At 35.6% G+C, this 19964-nt stretch overlaps 1 protein-coding gene across 1 annotated transcript in view; it reads right to left on the minus strand.

Moving 5' to 3' along the window:
- Positions 1–19964, minus strand: part of VPS13C (vacuolar protein sorting 13 homolog C) — a 182176-nt gene that overhangs the window by 70197 nt on the left and 92015 nt on the right. The window contains exons 41-47 of the mRNA XM_027851985.1: positions 18001–18117; positions 15840–15943; positions 14628–14795; positions 13568–13872; positions 11510–11657; positions 10954–11110; positions 1674–1804 (exon numbers count right to left, since the gene is read on the minus strand). Coding sequence (XP_027707786.1) covers positions 1674–1804; positions 10954–11110; positions 11510–11657; positions 13568–13872; positions 14628–14795; positions 15840–15943; positions 18001–18117 — 1130 coding nt within the window. The remainder of the gene's footprint in view (positions 1–1673; positions 1805–10953; positions 11111–11509; positions 11658–13567; positions 13873–14627; positions 14796–15839; positions 15944–18000; positions 18118–19964) is intronic.

The raw sequence follows: 19964 nt of genomic DNA on the forward strand, positions 1-19964 counted from the left end.
ATTGAGTCTTTGCCAGAAGGCACACTCCTGAAGCACTCAGTTTTCTTTTTGGTCAAGATGCGCTTTCTAATCTCTGTGCTTTTCCTCATACTATTCCATATGCCAAGATATCCTTCCTCTCTCTTTTCTCCATCCATAAAATTTCTATGCAACCTTCAATGCCCAACTTAAATTTCCCTCTTTCATGAGACCCTTCTGAAACTCCCTGGTTGATAATTACCCTGCTTATCCTAGAGTTTCACATACCACTTTGGTGGAAGTACTCTTATCCTTCAGTATTAACAATATCTGTTTATGTGTGAAACTGTCTACTAGACTATAAGCCACTATAACTGTGGAAACAGATAAAGATCAACTAGTGAAAACATATTTGCAAATTTGGCACACAAAACAGAACTTTGCAGACCTAGTGTTTTTTTTTCTTTTTCCCCCAAAAGATTTTCAATTACTTCATTAAATATTTCTCATTTATATGTAAAAAAAATTTAACTTTCAATTTTTAAAATTTTTAGTTCCAAATTGTCTCTCTCCCTTTTGTCCCTCCTCATTGAGAAGGCAAGCAATTTTATTATATATTATATATGTACCACGTTACAAAAGAAAACACAGACCAAAAAAAAAGAGAAAGTTTTAAAAAGTATGTTTCGACCTGCATTCAGACTCCATCAGTTCTTTCTCTGGAAATGGATAACATTTTTCATTATAAATTCTACAGAATTGTCTTAAATCATTGTACTGATCAGAATAACTAAGTCATTCATAGTTGATAGTCTTACAATACTGCTGTTACTGTGTACAATTGTCTCCTGGTTCTGCTCACTTAATTTTGCATCAGTTAATATAAATCTTCCCAAGTTTTTCTGAAAACATCTTGCTCATAATTTCTCATAGCACAATGATATCCCCTTATAATCATATACCACAACTTGTTCAGCCATTTCCCAGTTGACGGGCATCCCCCTCAACTTCCAATTCTTTGCAAATACAAAAAGAGGTACAACAAATATTTTTGTACATATAAGACCTTTTCTTTTTTCTTTGTTTTCTTTGGGATACAAACCTAGTAATGATATTGCTGAGTCAGAGGGTTTGTACAGTTTTATAGCCGGTAGAGCATAGTTCCAAACGGCTCCCCAAAAAGGTTGGATCAGTTAACAAATTTTCCAACAGTAAGTGCATTAGTATCCCAATTTTTCTACATCCCTTCCAACATCTGTCATTTTCCTTTTCTCTCATATTAACTAATCTGATAGGTAGTACCTCAGAGTTGTTTTAGTTTGCAGTTCTCTAATCAATAGTTATCTAGAGCATTTTTATATGACTATAGATAACTTTGATTTCTTCATCTGAAAACTGCCTATTCATATCCTTTGACCATTTATCAATAAGGGAATGTAAAATTTGGCTCAGTTTTCTATATATTTGAGAAATGAGGCCTTTATCAAAGGCTGTAAAACCTAGTAGTTTGTTTTTCTTTTAAGTATTCACAATGCTATTCATTCATTCATTTATTCAACAAATATATGAGTGCTTTTTATACTTAGGCACAATTATTCCAATAGTATTTTTGAAATTATTCTTTGGTTATACGATGTTAGAATCTGTTTAGGAGTATACATGTATTCTACTTTGTTTAACTGCAATTCCTACTGTGAAAATTTACTACATCATACCTGATTTATATCATTGTTGTAGAGGACAAGTGAAAGAGACTCAAAGTGAAAATCAAATTGGAGAATGACATTTTGATTGTCAGAAGGATTCAAGTCTGTCATATCTTGTTCAGGGGTATGCAACAGTGAACCTGAAAAAAATTTTAAACATTTTTTTTTATTTACAAGTACAAGAAAATTTAGGGACTTGATTTTTCATTATTAGAATATTTTTTAAAGTTCTATATGTTAAGAGACTTGATAGAAAACAGGATCTTTTCCAAACTAACCTAGTATTCAGCAAAGTGGCATTGACAAAATCAGTCTCTCACTATAAAGGGCACAACTTCTGTTGACCTTGACCAAGTCTTTTAATATCTTTGTAATAGCAGTTTTTCTATTTGTAAAATGGGGATTATAATGGTTCCTTTACGTACTTTATAGGTTTTAATCAGAAGAAGAAGGTGGTATTATTTTGAAAGAACTATTAGTATGCATTTTCTATTGGCACTTCCACATATATACATAGAATTTAAAGACTTCAAGAGATCATCTAGTAGTATCCTCCTTTAGGTAGAACTACAACTAAATCATATTCTTGATCCTACCTCCAAAACATTTTTTATATTTACTTTCCCAAGCACTTCCACCAGCATCCCTCTAATACAGTTATTCATTACAATCTGCCTAGATTATTGCAATAGCCTCATTATCTTTCCACTCTTCTTCCAAATTTCCCTATATCTGTCAAAAGCACTATCATTCTTTATATCTTCCAAGTTTGTAATGCTGGCACTTTCCTTAATTCCTTACTCTTCTTCACATCATACATACAATGAGTTGCTAAATCTTGCTGTTCCTACTTCCTCAACATCTCTCATATCTGACCCTTTCACTCTACTCACACATTCACCAACTTAGGTCAAGCCTTCATCACCTTTGTCCTGGATGACTATAATGGTCTAACTGGTCTCCCCACCTCAAGTTTCTCCCCAAGCCAGTCCATCTTCCACACTACTGGCAAAGTGATTTTCTACAAGTGCAAATAGGACCAAGGCACTCCACTACTTCCTAAACTCTAGTAGCTCCTATTACTTCTACAATACACTATTAACTTTTTTTTCTTTGGCTTTTAAAGCCCTTCACCATATGGTCTCAACCTGTCTTTCCAGCCTCCTTTTACATTACTATATATTATTTCCCTTCCTAAACTCAGTAATCCAGCCAAATTGGCTTTCTCTTTATTTGGCAATACAGACTGAATTCAAGTTGGCAATTCAGACCAAAACAAGGTAATAATTTGCAGTACTGAGGGATTAAATATAAAGAAGACTGAACTGTTGTTATACAGCAGAACAAATCATCAAACAAAATCATGAAACAACTTTTCCTGAAGATCTTTCAAATTTATTAAGTGTTTACTATGTGCCAGGAACTATACTAGGTGCTGGGGAAACAAATACAAAGAATGAAAACCTACTCAAGGAGCTTACATTCTAATTGGGAAGAACAGGATATATCATTTTAATAGCATAAAACTTCTCTAAGACCTTTGGGAAACGGTATAAGTTTATTCAAAAGAAATATAAACAGAAAACAACACAAGTGAATACAAAACAGTCTAGTACAGAGAGCACTAGCAATTGGGGGCAGGGGAGGAAGACAAAAAAGGCTTAATGCAGGAAGTGGTACATGAATTGTAGCACGGAAAAAGAGAGGAATTCTGAGGCAACAATGAGGACAGAGTGCATCTGGGGCAAGGAGAATGGTCACTGAAAAGGCACAAAGATAGGAAACAGAATGCCATGCATGAACATGAATGAAAAGATAATGAGTTCTATTCTGGAGGTGTTGAATTTAAGATATCTGCAGCACTTCTAATTTGAAATGATCAACAGACAATTAATGATGTGGGGGTAAAACTCAGGAGAGAGACTAGGGCTGGACAAACAGATTTGTGAGGCATCTGCCTGATGAAGTTACTAAGACAGACTGTAGAGAAAGAAGAGAAGAGAGACCAGTTAGAAGGTGGGATATGGGCTCAGATTCCTAAAATCTAGCCACTACTTAGATTCTTATAATTGAGCCACTGCTGGGATTCTTATAATCTAGCCACTGCTCAGATTCTTAAAATCTAGACTAATGTTCAGACTCCTTAAGAGACTGCCCAATATGACAGATGTTCTAATAAACTTTGTCTTTGGTTGAAAGAAGGCGTGGGTCGAATTCTTTTGGGCAGGACCTGCATGTTGTGATTTTGGGGTCCCAGCACCCGTGAGCCCCTAAACCGGATCATTTTGGTGGTCCATAAGGGGAAATTGCCTAACCCCAAGTTATTCTCCAGTCAAGACTGGAAGGTATGTAAGCCTCCTCTCCCTCCCTCTCTTGCTCTGCTGTTGGGGTCGCTCTCCAAGCACCAAGGCTTGGAGGTGCTTTTTGGGCAGACAGTTATGAGGCTGTCTCACAATCAGCCTGATACTCTCAGGCTCTCAGTCTACTGGGTTGGTTCAAGGCCATGGACCTGGGTACACCTCCCACAGTATAGAGGACAAGGACGGACGCCTTATCTGGAAGTGTATGCCCAATTCTGTCAGTTCTCTCGGCACTAGAGAATTGGAGAAAAACTGCAGTTGCTTTTTGGTTCCCTGAGAATTACTCCCTTCCCTCTACACCCCTGAATTCTCCTTCATGGAGGTTACAGGGGAAAGTTAGAACAGCTAAAAATATCTTGGCAGATTCTGGAGGTTTTGTGATTGATCATTAAGGAGTTTAGAACTCCTCCTTACAAACTGGTCACTCTTTTCTCCCACTCCCTTCACTTGAGTCAAGAGGATATCTGTTAACCCCTCTCACAGGAAAAGAGAATTTCACTGTTTACCCCTCACTTTTGATTTCGCTCTCCCTCACCTGGGGAAAAGGGGGGGGGGGGCAGCAGCTACAGCATGGGCCCCACTGTCAATTGCCTTGGGCTCTGAGGCAACCTTTGCCTGGAAGCATAACCCAGGTTCAGTATATCCTGCTCAAGGTAAAGAAGCTGGCCTCTGAACTGGGGTAAACATGCTCTTTTAAATTTGTAGTTTTAACTTTTAAAGATGAGATGTTGATTCTCTGTGTAAAGTAATTTGTAAGTGTATTTAACAAAACTGAAGTCACCTGATTGGTAATAGGTTTGTTTCAAGTTTCAAATTGGTGAACTTTCTATATCAGTTATGTCATGCAACTTTTCATAATTTGGTTACCACTAAAATAATTTAGCTATTGTTGGTTATTGTTTTAATGTAAACTAGCCAAAAAGTTTGTTTGGGTTATGTATGGCTCGCTGAGAATTTGCAAGTGTATATAAATCTCTAGTGATTGGCTTTTTACATTAGGATAAATTTAAGTTTGAGATGTAAATCCTGGAAAAGTTTTTCCTAAGCTGTGATTAGTAAAACTTGCTGTTTGAGGTAAAAGCTCATAGGATTTTATTTTGAGTTGTCTGATGGGTTATAATCCATCAATAATCAATAATCCACCATCTGAGAGAAATGCCACAAGCTACTCAGAGAAGGTCATACTGGTGGGAAGTCAGCACTGGGAAAAGATGAGAGGACAATTTTGGCCTCAGTCTAAGATGGGATCCTCTGGCTCAGTATCCCCATTATGTTCCTTTGAAAGGGAATGTTACCCACCTGGCTATTCCTGAGTCTGGCTATGAGGTAGATTTGATACTGCATGGTTGGAAAACTGAATTCAAATAGAGCTAAGGATGTTTTATCCTGTTATATTTGGGCCGTGCAGTCTTTTCTGTCATATTTGTGTCTTCCAAACTACAGGCCATTTGGGTACCAGCCAATGTCCCCCCATTGTTCCCTGGATGTAACTTGTGTTTAGTTCCAGTCAACCTCCTCTTTGGGACCCCCTCGAGACAGGGACAGCTCTACGCCCCTTGCCAGGAGGAAGCAGTTTCAGAAGCCAAGACCTTCACCTCTTACTCCAAAAGAATTTGGGTCCCATTTGTTTGAGGGGTGAATGATGGGGTTGGGATCTAGACCCCAGAAAGGAAAAACCCTGGACTTTCCCACTTGGCCAAATCTCTGGAGTTCACCTGAGGCTATAATCCCATCAACTGGTCTTTCACTGTGGCTACACCCAATCTTGTCTTCCCTCCCTATGGCCCCAAGCCACTTCCCACCCTTGGTAATTCTATTACCTCATGGACTACTTGGCCAGTCCTAGATCCCTCCCACAGTCTTTCTGTATATAAAGTCCATCTCATCTCCCTTAAGATGCTCAGATTCCTAAAATCTAACCACTGCTTAGATTCTTATAATCTAGCTTCTGCTGGGATTCTTATAATCTAGCCACTGCTCAGATTCTTAAAATCTAGACTAATGTTCAGACTCCTTAAGAGTCTGCCCAATATGATGGATGTTCTAATAAACCTTGTCTTTGGCTGAAAAAAAAAAAAGAAGGTGGGATATGGAAGGTGGAAGCAAGAAGACTTGTTAAGAGCATACATTAAGTATCACAAATTAAGAGCTGGAAGGAGAGAGGATTCTGGGAAGATGCTGAAGTAGGTCAGAAAACTTCAAGTTCTCAAGATTTTCCTAGAGAAAACAGCACTTGAGGGAGAACATAGGGCAGTGAAGATAAATAAGAGTGGGGGCAGAACAGGGGGTCCTCCTGGGAAAATCAGAGAAGATCTGAAGAAAAATTCCAAGATGAGGTTTCCTCCCTTTGAAGGGTAAACACCTCCAGGATAGGGACAGCTTAAAGAACAAGTGGCAAGCCCTGGGGTTAGCTGGGCTGGGAGGTTGCCTAGGCCTCAGTCACAGAACTTTTATCCCCAGGACAGTGAGGAGAGTTGGGCATCTGAGCTACGGAACATCTAGGGAACCTCTGCTGACAAGGAATGCCAGACCCAGCTGTTCTGTACAGTCACAGCTGGGGCGAGAAGGAACCAGCAAATATCAGGTGAGTGCAGAAGAAGTATCTCTGAAAACAGCTGCACAAAATCCCTGAAGCTTGGGACAGTACATTCTCCACATTGGAAGCAGACCCCTACCTTAACAAAGAGTTTGAAAGTCAAATAATTGTCTGGGATCATGAGCAAACTGCACAGAAAAAGTCAGACCATAGAATATTACTTTGGTGACAAAGAAGATCAAAACATGCAACCAAAGAAGATAACAAAGTCAAAAGCTCCTACATCCAAAGTCTCGAAGAAAAATATGAATCAGTCCTAAACCATGGAAGAGCTCAAAAAGAATTTTGAGAAGCAAGGAAGAGAAGTAGAGGAAAAACTGAGTGATGCAAGAAAATCATGAAAAACAAGTTAACAGCTTGCTAAAGGAGACCCCAAAAAAAAAATACTAAAGAAAATAACGCCTTAAAAAATAGCCTAACCCAAATGGCAAAAGAGGTCCAAAAAGCCAATGAGGAGAAGAATGCCTTCAAAAGCAGAATTGGCCAGATGGAAAAGGAAGTCCAAAAGCTCACTGAAGAAAATATTTCCTTAAAAATTAGAATGGAGCAATTGGAAGCTAGTGACTTTATGAGAAATCAGGATACCGTAAAATAAAACCAAAAGAATGAAAAAATAGAAAACAATGTGAAATATCTCACTGGAAAAACAACTGACCTGGAAAATAAGATCCAGGAGAGATAATTTAAAAATTATTGGACTACCTGAAAGCCATGATCAAAAAAAGAGCCTAGATATCATCTTTCAAAAAATTATCAAGGAAAACTGTCCTGATATTCTAGAAGCAGAGGGTAAGATAGAAATGGAAAGAATCCACCCATCACCTCCTGAAAAAGATCCCCAAAGGAAACTCCTAGGAATACTACAGTCAAATTCCAGAGTTCCAAAGTCAAGGAGAAAATATTGCAAGCCGCCAGAAAGAAACAATTCAAGTATTGTGGAAACACAATCAGGATAACACAAGATTTAGCAGCTTCTACATTAAGGGACCACAGGAGTTGGAATATGATATTCCGAAGGGCAAAGGAGATAGGATTACAACCAAGAATCACCTACCCAGCAAAACTGAGTATAATCCTTGAGGGGAAAAAAAAGGACATTCAGTGAAATAGAGGACTTTCAAGCATTCTTGATGAAAAGGCGAAAGCTGAATAGAATATTTGACTTTCAAATACAAGATTTAAAAGAAGCATGAAAAGGTAAACAGGAAAGAGAAATCATAAGGGACTTATTAAAGTTGAACTGCTTACATTCCTACATGGAAAGATGGTATTTGTAACTCATGAGACCTTTGTTAGTATTAGGGCAGTTGGAGGGAAAAAAATATATGGATAGATAGATAGAGGGCACAGGATGAGTTGAAGATAATTTGAGGGACGAGAGAGGATTATATTGGGAGAAGGAGAAAGGGAGAGGTAGAATGGGGTAAATTACCTCATATAAAACAGACAAAGCTTTTACAGTGAAGGGGAAGTGGGGGAAAATGAGAGGGAATGAGTAAATCTTATTCTAATTGGATTTGGCTTAAGGAGGGAATAACATACATACTCAATTGGGTATGGAAATCTATCTTACCCCACAGGAAAATAGAGGAGAAGGGGATAAGACAGGAGGGGGAATGATAGAGGAGGGCAGACTGGGGGAGGGGGTAATCAGCAGCAAACACCTCTGAAGTAGGACAGGGTCAAAAGAGAGAATAGAATAAATGTGGGGGTGGGATAGGATGAAGGGAAATATAGTTAGTTTTTCACAATATAACTACTATGGAAGTGTTTTGCATGACTACACATGAATAACCTGTATCGAGCATCTCAATGAGGGTGGGTGGGGAGGGAAGAAAGGAGAGAATTTGGAACCCAAAGCTGTAAAAACAAATGTTAAAAATTGCTTTTACATGTAACTGGGCAATATGCCCTACAGGAAAATGGAAAGAGAAAGGGATAACAGAAGGGGGCAGGGGGTGTTAGAAGGGAGGGCAGATTAAAGGAAGGGATATTCAGAATGCATGCCTTCTTGGGGTGGAGGGAAGGGTGAGATGGGGAGAAAATTTAGAACTCAAAATCTTGTGGAAATGACTGTTGAAAACTAAAATTTAATTAATTAAAAAAAGAAAAGAAAAAGAAAAACAACTGAACTGGAGAACAGATCAAGAAGAAAAAACATAAGAATTATTGGACTACCTGAAAGCTATGATCAAAAAAAGAATCTTGATACAATAATACAAGAAATAATTAAAGAAAACTGTCCTGAAGCATTAGAACAAGAAGGGAAAGTAGAAATAGAAAAAATCCACTGATTACCACCTAAAAGAGATCCTATGAGGAAAACTCACAGGCATATTACAGTCAAATTCTGAAACCCCTGGCTCAAGGACAAAATATTACAAGCAACAAGAAAAAAAAAAACAATTCACATATAGCAGTACCACGATTAGAATCACAAAAAAACCTAGCAGCAGCAATACTAAAAGACCACAGGTCTTGGAACACTATATATAGAAGAACAAAAAACTGGGCTTCCAGCTCAAAATATCATAGCCAGTAAAGCTAAGAATAATTCTGAATGGGGAAAAAAAATGGACATTTAATGAACTGTCAGACTTTTAAGACTTTGTTTAAAAAAAAAAAACCTTGAACTTAATAGATTTGACATACAAGAGCCAAGAAAGATATAAGGAACATACCAATGACTAATTACAAGGGACTCAGTAAGGATAGACTGTTTGCCCTTTTTTGTATGTAAAATGTAAAACCTATGTCTAAGATTGTTATTGGTAATTAGGTAGTTTATTAGAAAGATGGGGGTATGATATGACTTCAAAAAGTAAAACCGTTCAAGAAGAGCTAAAAGAGTAATTATCTTATACAAATGAGATGTGAGAGGAAGAACCAATACAGAGGAATTAGATGGGGGAAGGAGGCTGTTAGTTCTGGAAATCTACTTTCATCAGGTATGGATTCAAGAGGAAAAAATACATATAAATCTAGAAGAGTATAAAAGTCTTCTAAATTTAGAAAGAAATAAAACTCTAAGGGGATGGAGGGGGGAGACAGGATAAAGGCGGGATCTTTAGAGAGGAAGGTGAGGGAATAGGTTAAAAGGGGGATATATAGAAGCGTGTTTAGATCAATGGGAATGGGAGGATAAGGGAGGGATTTGGGGGAGGATAAGAGAGGGATCTTTAGAGGGGAGGGTGATGGAACAGGTCAAAAGGATGTATAAAAGGGTGTTTAGATTCTTGGAAATGGAAGGATAAGGGAGGGATTACTAGTGGTGGGGTAGGTTAAGTAATAGAAGGGCAAGGTGGTGGGTAGAAGTAAAGTAGAGGAATTAGGAGATATAGGGAAAAAAGATATGCACGAACATAAAAACAAAGATTAGGAGTAGAATCTCTTAGGGAAAGTACATGTTTATATACATGTGTATGTATGTATATATTATGTGTATATATCAATATCTATATATAAATAAATCCACACTTAATTGTAGACTGGGGGGGAGGGAAAGGGGGGAAAAAAGAACAAAGTGAAAAGTACACAGCAGAGAACAAAAGAAAGCCTACAAGGAAGCAAAGAAAAGATGGACAGCTTTCAACATAACATGCAGTATTTAATATATAGACTTTCTTGAAAGAGAAAGTTATTGCTATATATTCTGAATCCTCTCCCACATTCTGCTGTGCATATGACATGTTTATTTTCTTTCCTTATTGTGTATTTAAGTTTAATATTTAGGTTTATAATAAAAAAAAGAGCCAGAGGCCACCCAGTGCAACCCCCTAACTTAACAAACAAGGAAACCGAGGGTCACAGAAGTTAAGTGACTTGTCCTAGGTTACAAAGTTATTATATATCAAAGGAAAGATCTGAAGCCAGATCTCGCTGACTCCAAATCCAGCACCCTATCTATAAAACTATCTTGGAAGTAATTCTTGAACCATGAAGAAAAAGTTTAACTGTACTCTGCACAATCTGTTTAAAAAAACAGGAATACAATACATTTTAGAAAGATTTCCATCAAACTCGATCAATAAGAAAATGATGCATGCTTAACATAATAAGCACTAATTATGTGAAAAAATATCTGATTGTCCCCAATGACATCAGATAAATGAAGTGCCACTTTCTTATACCACACTCTTTTGGTTAGTTCATCATCTAAGTACATGTGACTAAGATCTTTCTTCCTGTATTTGCACATTTCTTTTCTCTTCTTGGTAACTAAACACATTGAACTTAAAATAAACTGGAAACTATAGAAACAATGCTACCAAATTTTTAAAACTTAATTTAAAAAATGTTCCATTAACTTTAGCAAAAAATCTTTACTTTTTACCTCTCACATGATCAGAATCATCCTGAGATCTTCCCATTTTCACTCTTGTACCCTCTTGAGGAACTGGTTGTACAGAACTCGGCTGTAAAGATCCCTCTCCAAGATTTTCCATTAAAATTTTCATTAGGATAGTTAAATCTTCTTCACTGAGCGCAATCTAAAAATCACCAACAACTTATGTGTAAAAGATAATTAGAACCACAAAATTATAAAATAAAAAATCTTTTATTCACCAAGTTATTAAATCATCAGCTGTTTACATATGAAAAAGAGAATGAAGGATCAACAGGAGACAAAGAGGACTACAAATTATGTTTTAAGACAATCGAGCAGTATTCAAATAAGACTTCTTTGTTTTCTTAATCACAGTACTTAAATATATTGCAACAAGAGAAAATTGGAAATTGTGGAAAAATAATATGCCATCATTTACAGTTAACTTATTAAGCCCTTTTCGGACATCACCACTTCGAAGATACGTCACCATGAGAGTTACACAATGATAAACACAAAACTATATGTGCTGGTTTCCATATTACTTTTTCCCTATACTTGCCTGCATTGGTTTCAGGTTTCCTTTTATTTTCATCCCTGGAATTTGTGTATACCACTCTGCTGCTAAATTTCGTTGAATGGACCAATGCATATTTACTGGTTGTAAAATTTCAATGTCAGGTATTGGAGATCCAACCTGCAAAATAGTTCTGATAAGAGAATAACATTTTTAGAAGTATGAAACATTTACATGAAATTGGTTATAGTGGATAACAGTTTTACTATTATTTGTTCATGAACACAGATTAATACTTGTATTCTTATAGACTACAATACTTATCAAAACATGGAAGGAGTAAGCTTTCTGACTCTACAAGTTGATTAGCCTTATTTTTCAAAAGACAATCATGTTAACATTAATGTAGGTTCCACAAACCACAAATATCCTAAGATATGGGTACTAGGTTTTTTATCCTTATCAATGTATAAACATATGACTTGAAAAAGCTAATAGTAAAAAGAAGCGATGTCATAGAAAAGATGCTATCAACGTAGAAAAACACTGCTGAAACTGAAGGACAGAGAAAGCTAATCCACAATCTATTCCATGAACAGTATACTAGAAACAACATCAAACTACGAGGAAAAATATATCAAATCTTAAAGACTTGTCATGCACAGTAAGTAATGCTACATTACCTGTCTTACTTCTGTTAGCTATGGTGCAACAGTAACAACTGGCACCACGTTTTTATTTTAACCTAGCCTCCTCCTTAACCTGTTCAACTCCCCAAACAAAAATGTTCATACCACTCCACAGAGCTAACAAACTAATCTATATTTTCAGCAATACTTTAGCCATTTCTAGAATATATTTTCAATTTAAAAGGACTGGAAACAAGAAATGAAAACTCTTTTAAGGGACCCATATTAACTCATTGTTGGTTAATATACTACTATCAAAAGCTATCTATAACAGCAAAATCAACCTAAGATCAGTTTTCCTTTAAAAAAGGTCTAAAATTGTTGAGATCAATTCTGTGGAGTGTTCAGTGGCCTGAAGGACTAAAATAAGCAAATATCTTCTGAGCAAAGAACTCATTAATTTGGGTTAGTCGCTGTGGAAGAAATATATTTGGGATCAAAAGAAAAATGTTCACTTTCTGGCTCTTTTTATTTGCTCGATAAGCAAATCACTTCACCTCTCTAGGCCTCAGTTTCCTCATCTGTACAACAAGAAAGTTTAACTAACTGACCTCTAAGGTCCTTTCCAATTCCAAACCTACCACCCTATTACTAAATAACCTTATAGGCACAATCACTGAATTGAGTTTCTCCATAACATTTGTACAATTCTATGGACTGATGCTGATTGAAAGTTGTCTTCTCACTGATCCAATATAATGGGCACAACTTTTTTTTTATTATTTTTAGTGATTTTTAATAAAGTTGTTATTTTAACAGGCAAGTTTCAAACACTAGAAAAACCTGGATGCAAATTCTAGAAACTCTTTTGGAATTGCTATAGTCTTTTCAACCTTTTATGTTCTTTCACACTCTATTTTTGTCCTATATTTATTTGTGATTATGACCTATTCCCTGCTACAGTGTGGAACAGAAGTGACACTAAGTTCTTCAAGGCTATGCCAATAGAGCCCACACAAAGGTGGAAAGTGACTAAGAATTCCTTGGTAGACTGTATGTCAGTGGCCATAACATGATGGATTTTTTAGTCATAGTAACTCAAAGATTAAGTCATGGAGAGGTTCTGATCTCTATCAGGGAAAGGCGTACCCAACCAATGAAATCAGAGACCCTGAAGTACTGATGTCTAATTCTTTCTACCAGACTGTAAATTCTATGAGGAAAAGAATTATATCTTATGTGTCCTTGTACATCCCGCAGCACATATCATTATATTATATATTAAATGTCTGAAGAATGCAATTAATTTCACTAAATACAATGACAAGAAAGTTATTAAAGCACATCAAATGATTCTGTGGTAAGAAAAAAAGGATAAATAAATTGTTGCAATATCTTACCCAAAAAAAATTCTAGAATGCATTTCATCAAGTAATACATAATTCAATTACATGGGGAAAAATTGTATTTATACCTTGATAACTTCAACTGAGTGAGCTGTATATCCATTTTGTCAATGACCGGAGGAAGAGAATGCAGCTCCACAGGGACCAAGTTAAATTTGTTTTCAACTCTGATTAAACCTAGATCTGCTAAAAGAGCATTAGAGGATATTGAAGACTGAGGGATAATAATAACTGGTGCTTTCAGGTTGATGTCCATGGAAAGACGGAAACTCTTTTGAGCGAAATCTTTTACACTAGAAGCAGCCTTCTCTGCAGCGTGGGCTGTGGCAGTACTCACGGCCTCTTTAGCTTTCTGGAAATTGTTGAGGAAGCTCTGTTGGAAGAAAGACTATCATCTCAGAGAGTAAAAAACAAGCACATTACACAAAAAGTGAAGAAATGAACAATGTGCATAATAAAAAGAACAAATATTAACCACTGATGAATTTAGTGATTTTTTAAAAAATCAAAATCAAAAATTTTAAGTAGTGAATGGAGAAGGAAATAAAGCCTCCTCAGGAAAAAAGTGGCTCTAGCAGCTTATAAAGTTTTTTTTAAACAGATATATGGAAGCTGTCCCTTCTCATACTTTTAAGTTGTTGATGAGGTAGGTACTGATATGCATTGGTCAAGGGAGTTGACTAGAAATTCCTCATATCCATTAAATCATGGGGGTCTGGACCATAGCCATCCTTCCTGAATCATTGAAATGTGATTTTAGAGAATGGGAATCCCTGGCACTGAACATTTTTCATTTTTAATAAACAGCTACATAAACAACTGGAATAATGCCTTTAACGGGCAAGTAAAAGTCTCTCATATATTTGTCTCTTTGTTTAGACCAAAACTTATAACTATAAGGAACTTCAAATGAGGAAACTCCCTCTACCAATGTAGAATGGCACAAGCTCTCCAACTTATTTTTTACAGAGATGCGTAGAGCACTGATAGCTAGTATACTTCATAAGTGGGGCTTAACAATGTTAAATATAGGTCTTTTTTGATTACCTTGGGTTCAAACCTGCTCAGAAAAGTTGTTTAGGTACCCTTCCTCCCCCCAAAAAAACTATGAATTGAAAAGAAACTTACCAGAAGAGACATGAAGAATTTATGAAGATAAACAATTTGGATGCAGCCCACTTTAAGACTTAGTTTACCATCTACTTTAGACATATCAGTATAGGCTTTTCCCTCTGTGGCATCTGGATAAAGAGTCATTTGGAACCTAAACACCTCATCTCCCACTATAGAGACAGCCTAGAAGTAGACATTAATTGTGTTATTATATCAGTTTAGTCTTGTGAGCTTTATTCCTCTAACAGGAGTATGATTTTCTTGCAATGGCAAATTTTATAAATCAGGAGAAGATAGAAGACAAATGAGACAACTAACATTTTATTTTTAAACGAGGTATTAATAAAAATAGAGAAAAGAGAGTGTGGCATTTGGGAGATACACACACACATGCACGCATGCACTTCACTGCATTCCACAGTAGATTAAATACTGAACATTAGCCAGTCCCCTGTTAAGGATTTATTTTTATCATACGAGGGAAGGCAGTGGCAGTACTGTGAGGAGTGCTAACTCTAATATACAAGGGCCTCAATTCAAATCTTGCCTCTGACACTTACTCTCTGTGTCACCATGGTCAAACCATTTAACTGCCTTGAGGCTTGGTTTCATCATCTGTAAAGATGAAGACAGACAGACTGATAGATACAGACATACATACTTACATTTTATTGTTGTTCAATCATTTTTCAGTCATGTCTGACTCTTCATGAACCCATTTGGGATTTTCTTGGTAAAGATGCTGGAGTAGTTTGCCATTTTCTTCTCCAGCTCATTTTATAGATGAGGAAACTGAAGCAAACAGGGTAAAGTGACTTGTCCACAGTCACACAGCTAGTAAGTGTTTAAGGCCAGATTTGAACTCAGGAAGATTATTCTTCCTGACCCTAGGCCTGGCATTCTAACCACTGTGCCACCTAGTTGTCCATACATACATACAAACATACATACATACAAACATACATACATACATACATATGTGTGTGTGTGTGTGTGTGTGTGTGTGTGTGTGTGTGTGTGTATATACACACACACGCATATGGTTGTATCTCCCAAATGACTTTTTAAAAATAAAATTGTTCAATAATTCTTTCCATCTGTGGATCATTTCAGTTATTTACCTGGTCATAAGTTACTTTCATATATTGTTTCTTATTAAGTTGTTTCCCTAATCCAAATTACAAAGAATAAATTTTAATTTTAAATTTAAATTTTTTTAAAAATCACCTTTTTGTGAATGGACCCTGGATCAGCATTTGTAACTATGATATCTTTGAGTCTGGCAAAAACTTCTGTCTCCTTCGATTGCACAGAAACAGATGCATCCATTCCTGTTGGAAACAATTAGTTCTCTCATTTACTTTGAAGTCCAACACAAAGTAAAGCTAACAATATTTAAGTAAAGCATTATCCTATTAAGATATAGAGTAATAAAAACAATTCTCTTTGTTAAGAGAATGATTTTTTAATGAACCAACTTTAAGTGATCATAATTATAAATACTACTACCACTAAGGTGAAAGAGCATCTTCAAATTAAAAATAAGCATCTTAAATAGATAAGTGAAATATATTAGCAAGTACCTTTAGAATGTTGTAGACAATCAGGTTAATAATGTGATACAGTTTTGTTCCATTAGATTCTAAATTACTAGAGGGCAAGGACTGTCTTTAGCTTTTTTATGTATCCCCAGTGCTTAGCACAGTGCCCAGCACATAGAAGGGGCTTAATAAATGTTTCTTGATTGATTGATTGGTCTATTATAGATAATGAAGAATTAATGTTTAACACTAGCCTAAGGAAATGGCTAATGTTCAATGAAAACTAAATACTAGAAAAAACTCACTAAATGGCTTTCATAACTGACCTCATAATTTTAAATCACTTCCAACTGAAAATAAACATTTCGTTGCATGTTCCATTAGGATGAATACTGAACATTAGCCAGTCCACCATTAAGAATTTATTTTATCATACTAGGGAACACAGTAGTAGCACTGTGGGGGGGAAATGCTAACTCTAAAGTTCAAGGGCCTCCATTAAAATCCTGCCTCTGACACTTATTCCCTGTGTCACTGTGGTCAAACAATTTAACTGTCCTGAGCCTTGGGGTCTTCATCTGTAAAATGAAAGAACTGAATGAGAGAGCCTTCAAGGCCCTTTCTAAGCATGACTTCAGATCTATGGCCCCACGAAAACCTTTATGTCGTCACCGACATTTTTTGCCATCACACACTTAATAATTAAAAATCCTTATCCAAAAACAGAAAATCTCCCTTGATTGCTTAACATTTTAGGACAAGTAGCACCATCTGAATTTAAAACAGCTACACAGCCTTTAAACCACAGTGGTAAATTAAGGATTAGAGTCAAAGTAAAAGCCACCAAATTACAAAAGACAACTAAGGTCATAAATCTTAATGTAAATATCCAAAAACATCCTAAGTATGTGACTGCCTCAGCAAACTGTTATACTTGACAGACATTCAAATATTTATTAGGCTATATACAAGCTATATTTGACTTTCAGATATTTTAATCAAAAGATGTTTTCTTTAGCTATACTTATTTTCTCTGATCCTGCACTAAGCCTACAATAAGGATATCATCAAACAGGTCTCCGAAAAGGAATTCTCATGAAGATGATCTACAACTTCCTGGACAGAGCAAGAAAAACATACAAATTGAAAAATATGACCATCTTCACACATTATAAATCTACTATAGGTTTTACATTTATGAAGCAGTAAATCACTCTTGTCTATATTTACAATACCTCTCAAACTGCTCAATATAGATAATACATGTGAATGGTTATATTCAAGAGTATGTAGATATTATCATAAAAAGATGATTTCTATTAGAGTCATCAATAAGGCTTTAGAAATCCTTCCAGACTTGACATATACTAACAACCTAAAAAGCATAAAATTTTTAGAAGTTATGTTTTGTACTGAATATAATATTTCTGCTCCAATTCAAAATGTCTCAAAAAGGAATGAAGATAACATCATGACCACTGCCTGACAAATTGTAAGCTATAAAAATGGCACAAGTTGTTGTTTTAAAATTATATCTGTCAGTCTTAAAAATGTAACTAGAATATCTACATAATTTCACTGCTTCATTAGAAAACTATTTGAAATAACTAGGAAAAAATTCTCATATTACTTGTCACCCTAAACAAATATATTTCTAAAATTACAATGTATATATGTAAAAAAAATTTAAAAGTAATTCATTAACTACTCATAACATATCCACCACACTGTTAACTTAGAAGCAAAGTAACAGCCATCAGATTTCAAAATAAAACTTCTTACATACATTTTTAAAAATAGAAGACTATATCTCAGATCAAAGTAAGGTGACTGATGTAATTACTTGCCTTGTACTCTAATATCTGCAATGTTACACTTCTGATCACAGATAAAGATATTAAATGCATTCAGTTCTGCAGTGACTTTCAGATCAAAAACATCTTGATGGGAAATGTTGTCAGATACTGAAAAGTTACCAAAACATTATGATTAGCAAATTATAATTATGATGTGACAAAGAAATGTAATCTCAAACTAAATGGAATAATAAGTACCTTTAGTGCCATGAATAATCAAAACAGCGAAATGAAAATAAGGTCCTTGAAGTCAGGACCAGTTTCATTTTTGTCTATCTCAGTACTTTGAACGTAACAAGAGCAAAAGCAATCCCTAATTAAGCATTTAATTAATGTCAATTGAATGACATTGACATTGAAATTAATTTTCAAATATTAGGTTAAAACTAAGAAGGAAAACTCTGCATTAAGAGGAAAACCAATTATAAATAACAATAGCTTACATTTACATAGCATTTTAAGATCTGCAAAGCTTCTTCACAATACGCCTATGTGGTGTTATTATCATTATTATTATTATTATTATCATCCCTATTTTATTAAGTTTCAAAAAGGTTAAGTGGCTACAAAGCAATTCAACAAATTTTTGTAAAGCACCTACTATGCACCAAGTCTTAAGGACAAAAATTATTTCCCCCTAAGATTTATTTTCCTGAGTCTTGCCCAAAATCACACACCTAATAAGCTGTCAGGGCGAAGACTTGAATTCCAGACCTCTGACTCCAAAATCCAGTGCTCTTTCACCACCCTGATGCTTCTATATCATGCTGTCTCTATGCCTCAGAAGTACAATTATTTGATTAGGTATTTTTAGTGGAGTATGTCATAGGAAAAAACACTTCTATAATGGAATTCAACTGACTTATTGTCTCTATTTATATGGAAATGTAATCAGCATCTACCAATAATTTAATGCAAAATCTATATTCTAATTTTTAGCCTACTTCACAAAAATTATATTTAAGTCATGAGAAACTAATTATCTCTGTATATGAGAACTTAGCACAGTGCTAGGCATATCAAAGGTGCTTAGTAAATGCTTGTTGACTGATAGGGAAGAAAAAAATGAAACACAGCACATATTATTGTATAAGAAGCTTTAACAAGTGTTAAGAAAACACAATGGAATTAGCATTCCCTAACTGTATCAACTGAAAATGATCTCTCATGTAATAACATAGCATTTTATATTTTCTTTATGTACTTTTATTCTAATTTTCATTCTGGCTTCTTCCTACTAAATAGTTCACTTATTTAGGACTGTTAAGTTCTTCTTTGTATCTCCCCCAACATCTAACATAACTGAACATAGTAGCAGAAATGATCACTGAATATTAACATGAAGGAAATAATGAGTCTTGTAACAAAACTAAAATCATTTTTGGCTTATCTCCTCCTTCAATCCCTCTATCCAGCTGGTCAATTAGCATTCATTAAGTATTTACTATGTGCCAGAAACTGTGCTAAGTGCTAGAGATAAAAAAGAAAGGTAAAAGATAGTATATGTTCTCAAGGAGCCAAAACATAAAGGGGGAGAAAATATGCAAACAATTTTATGCAAACAAGACAAAAAATTGCAGTTAATCTCAGAGAGAAGTCACTAAAATTAAGGACTGGGAAAGGATTCTTACAGAAAATGGAACTTTGAAGGAAAAAACTTGAAGGAAGCCACAGAAGCTAGAATGAAAAAATGAGGAGGGAGAGAGTTCCAGAGATGGGAGACAGAAAGTGAAAATGCTCAGTCACAAAATGGAATGTCTTGTGCACGAAAGAGAAAAGGAGGCTATTGTCACTGGATTACAGATTATATGAGGGGGTGGAAGGTGTAAGAAGATTAAAAAGAAAGGAAGGGACCAGATTATGAAGGACTACGAACATTATGAAGAAGATTATTGAGAAGCCAAACAGAGAATTTTTTTATTTGATCTGGAAGGTAACAGGAAGTCAATGGAGTT

Source organism: Vombatus ursinus, unplaced genomic scaffold, assembly GCF_900497805.2.
Source record: "Vombatus ursinus unplaced genomic scaffold, bare-nosed wombat genome assembly UNPS02009205.1, whole genome shotgun sequence".
NCBI classification, from domain to species: domain Eukaryota; kingdom Metazoa; phylum Chordata; class Mammalia; order Diprotodontia; family Vombatidae; genus Vombatus; species Vombatus ursinus.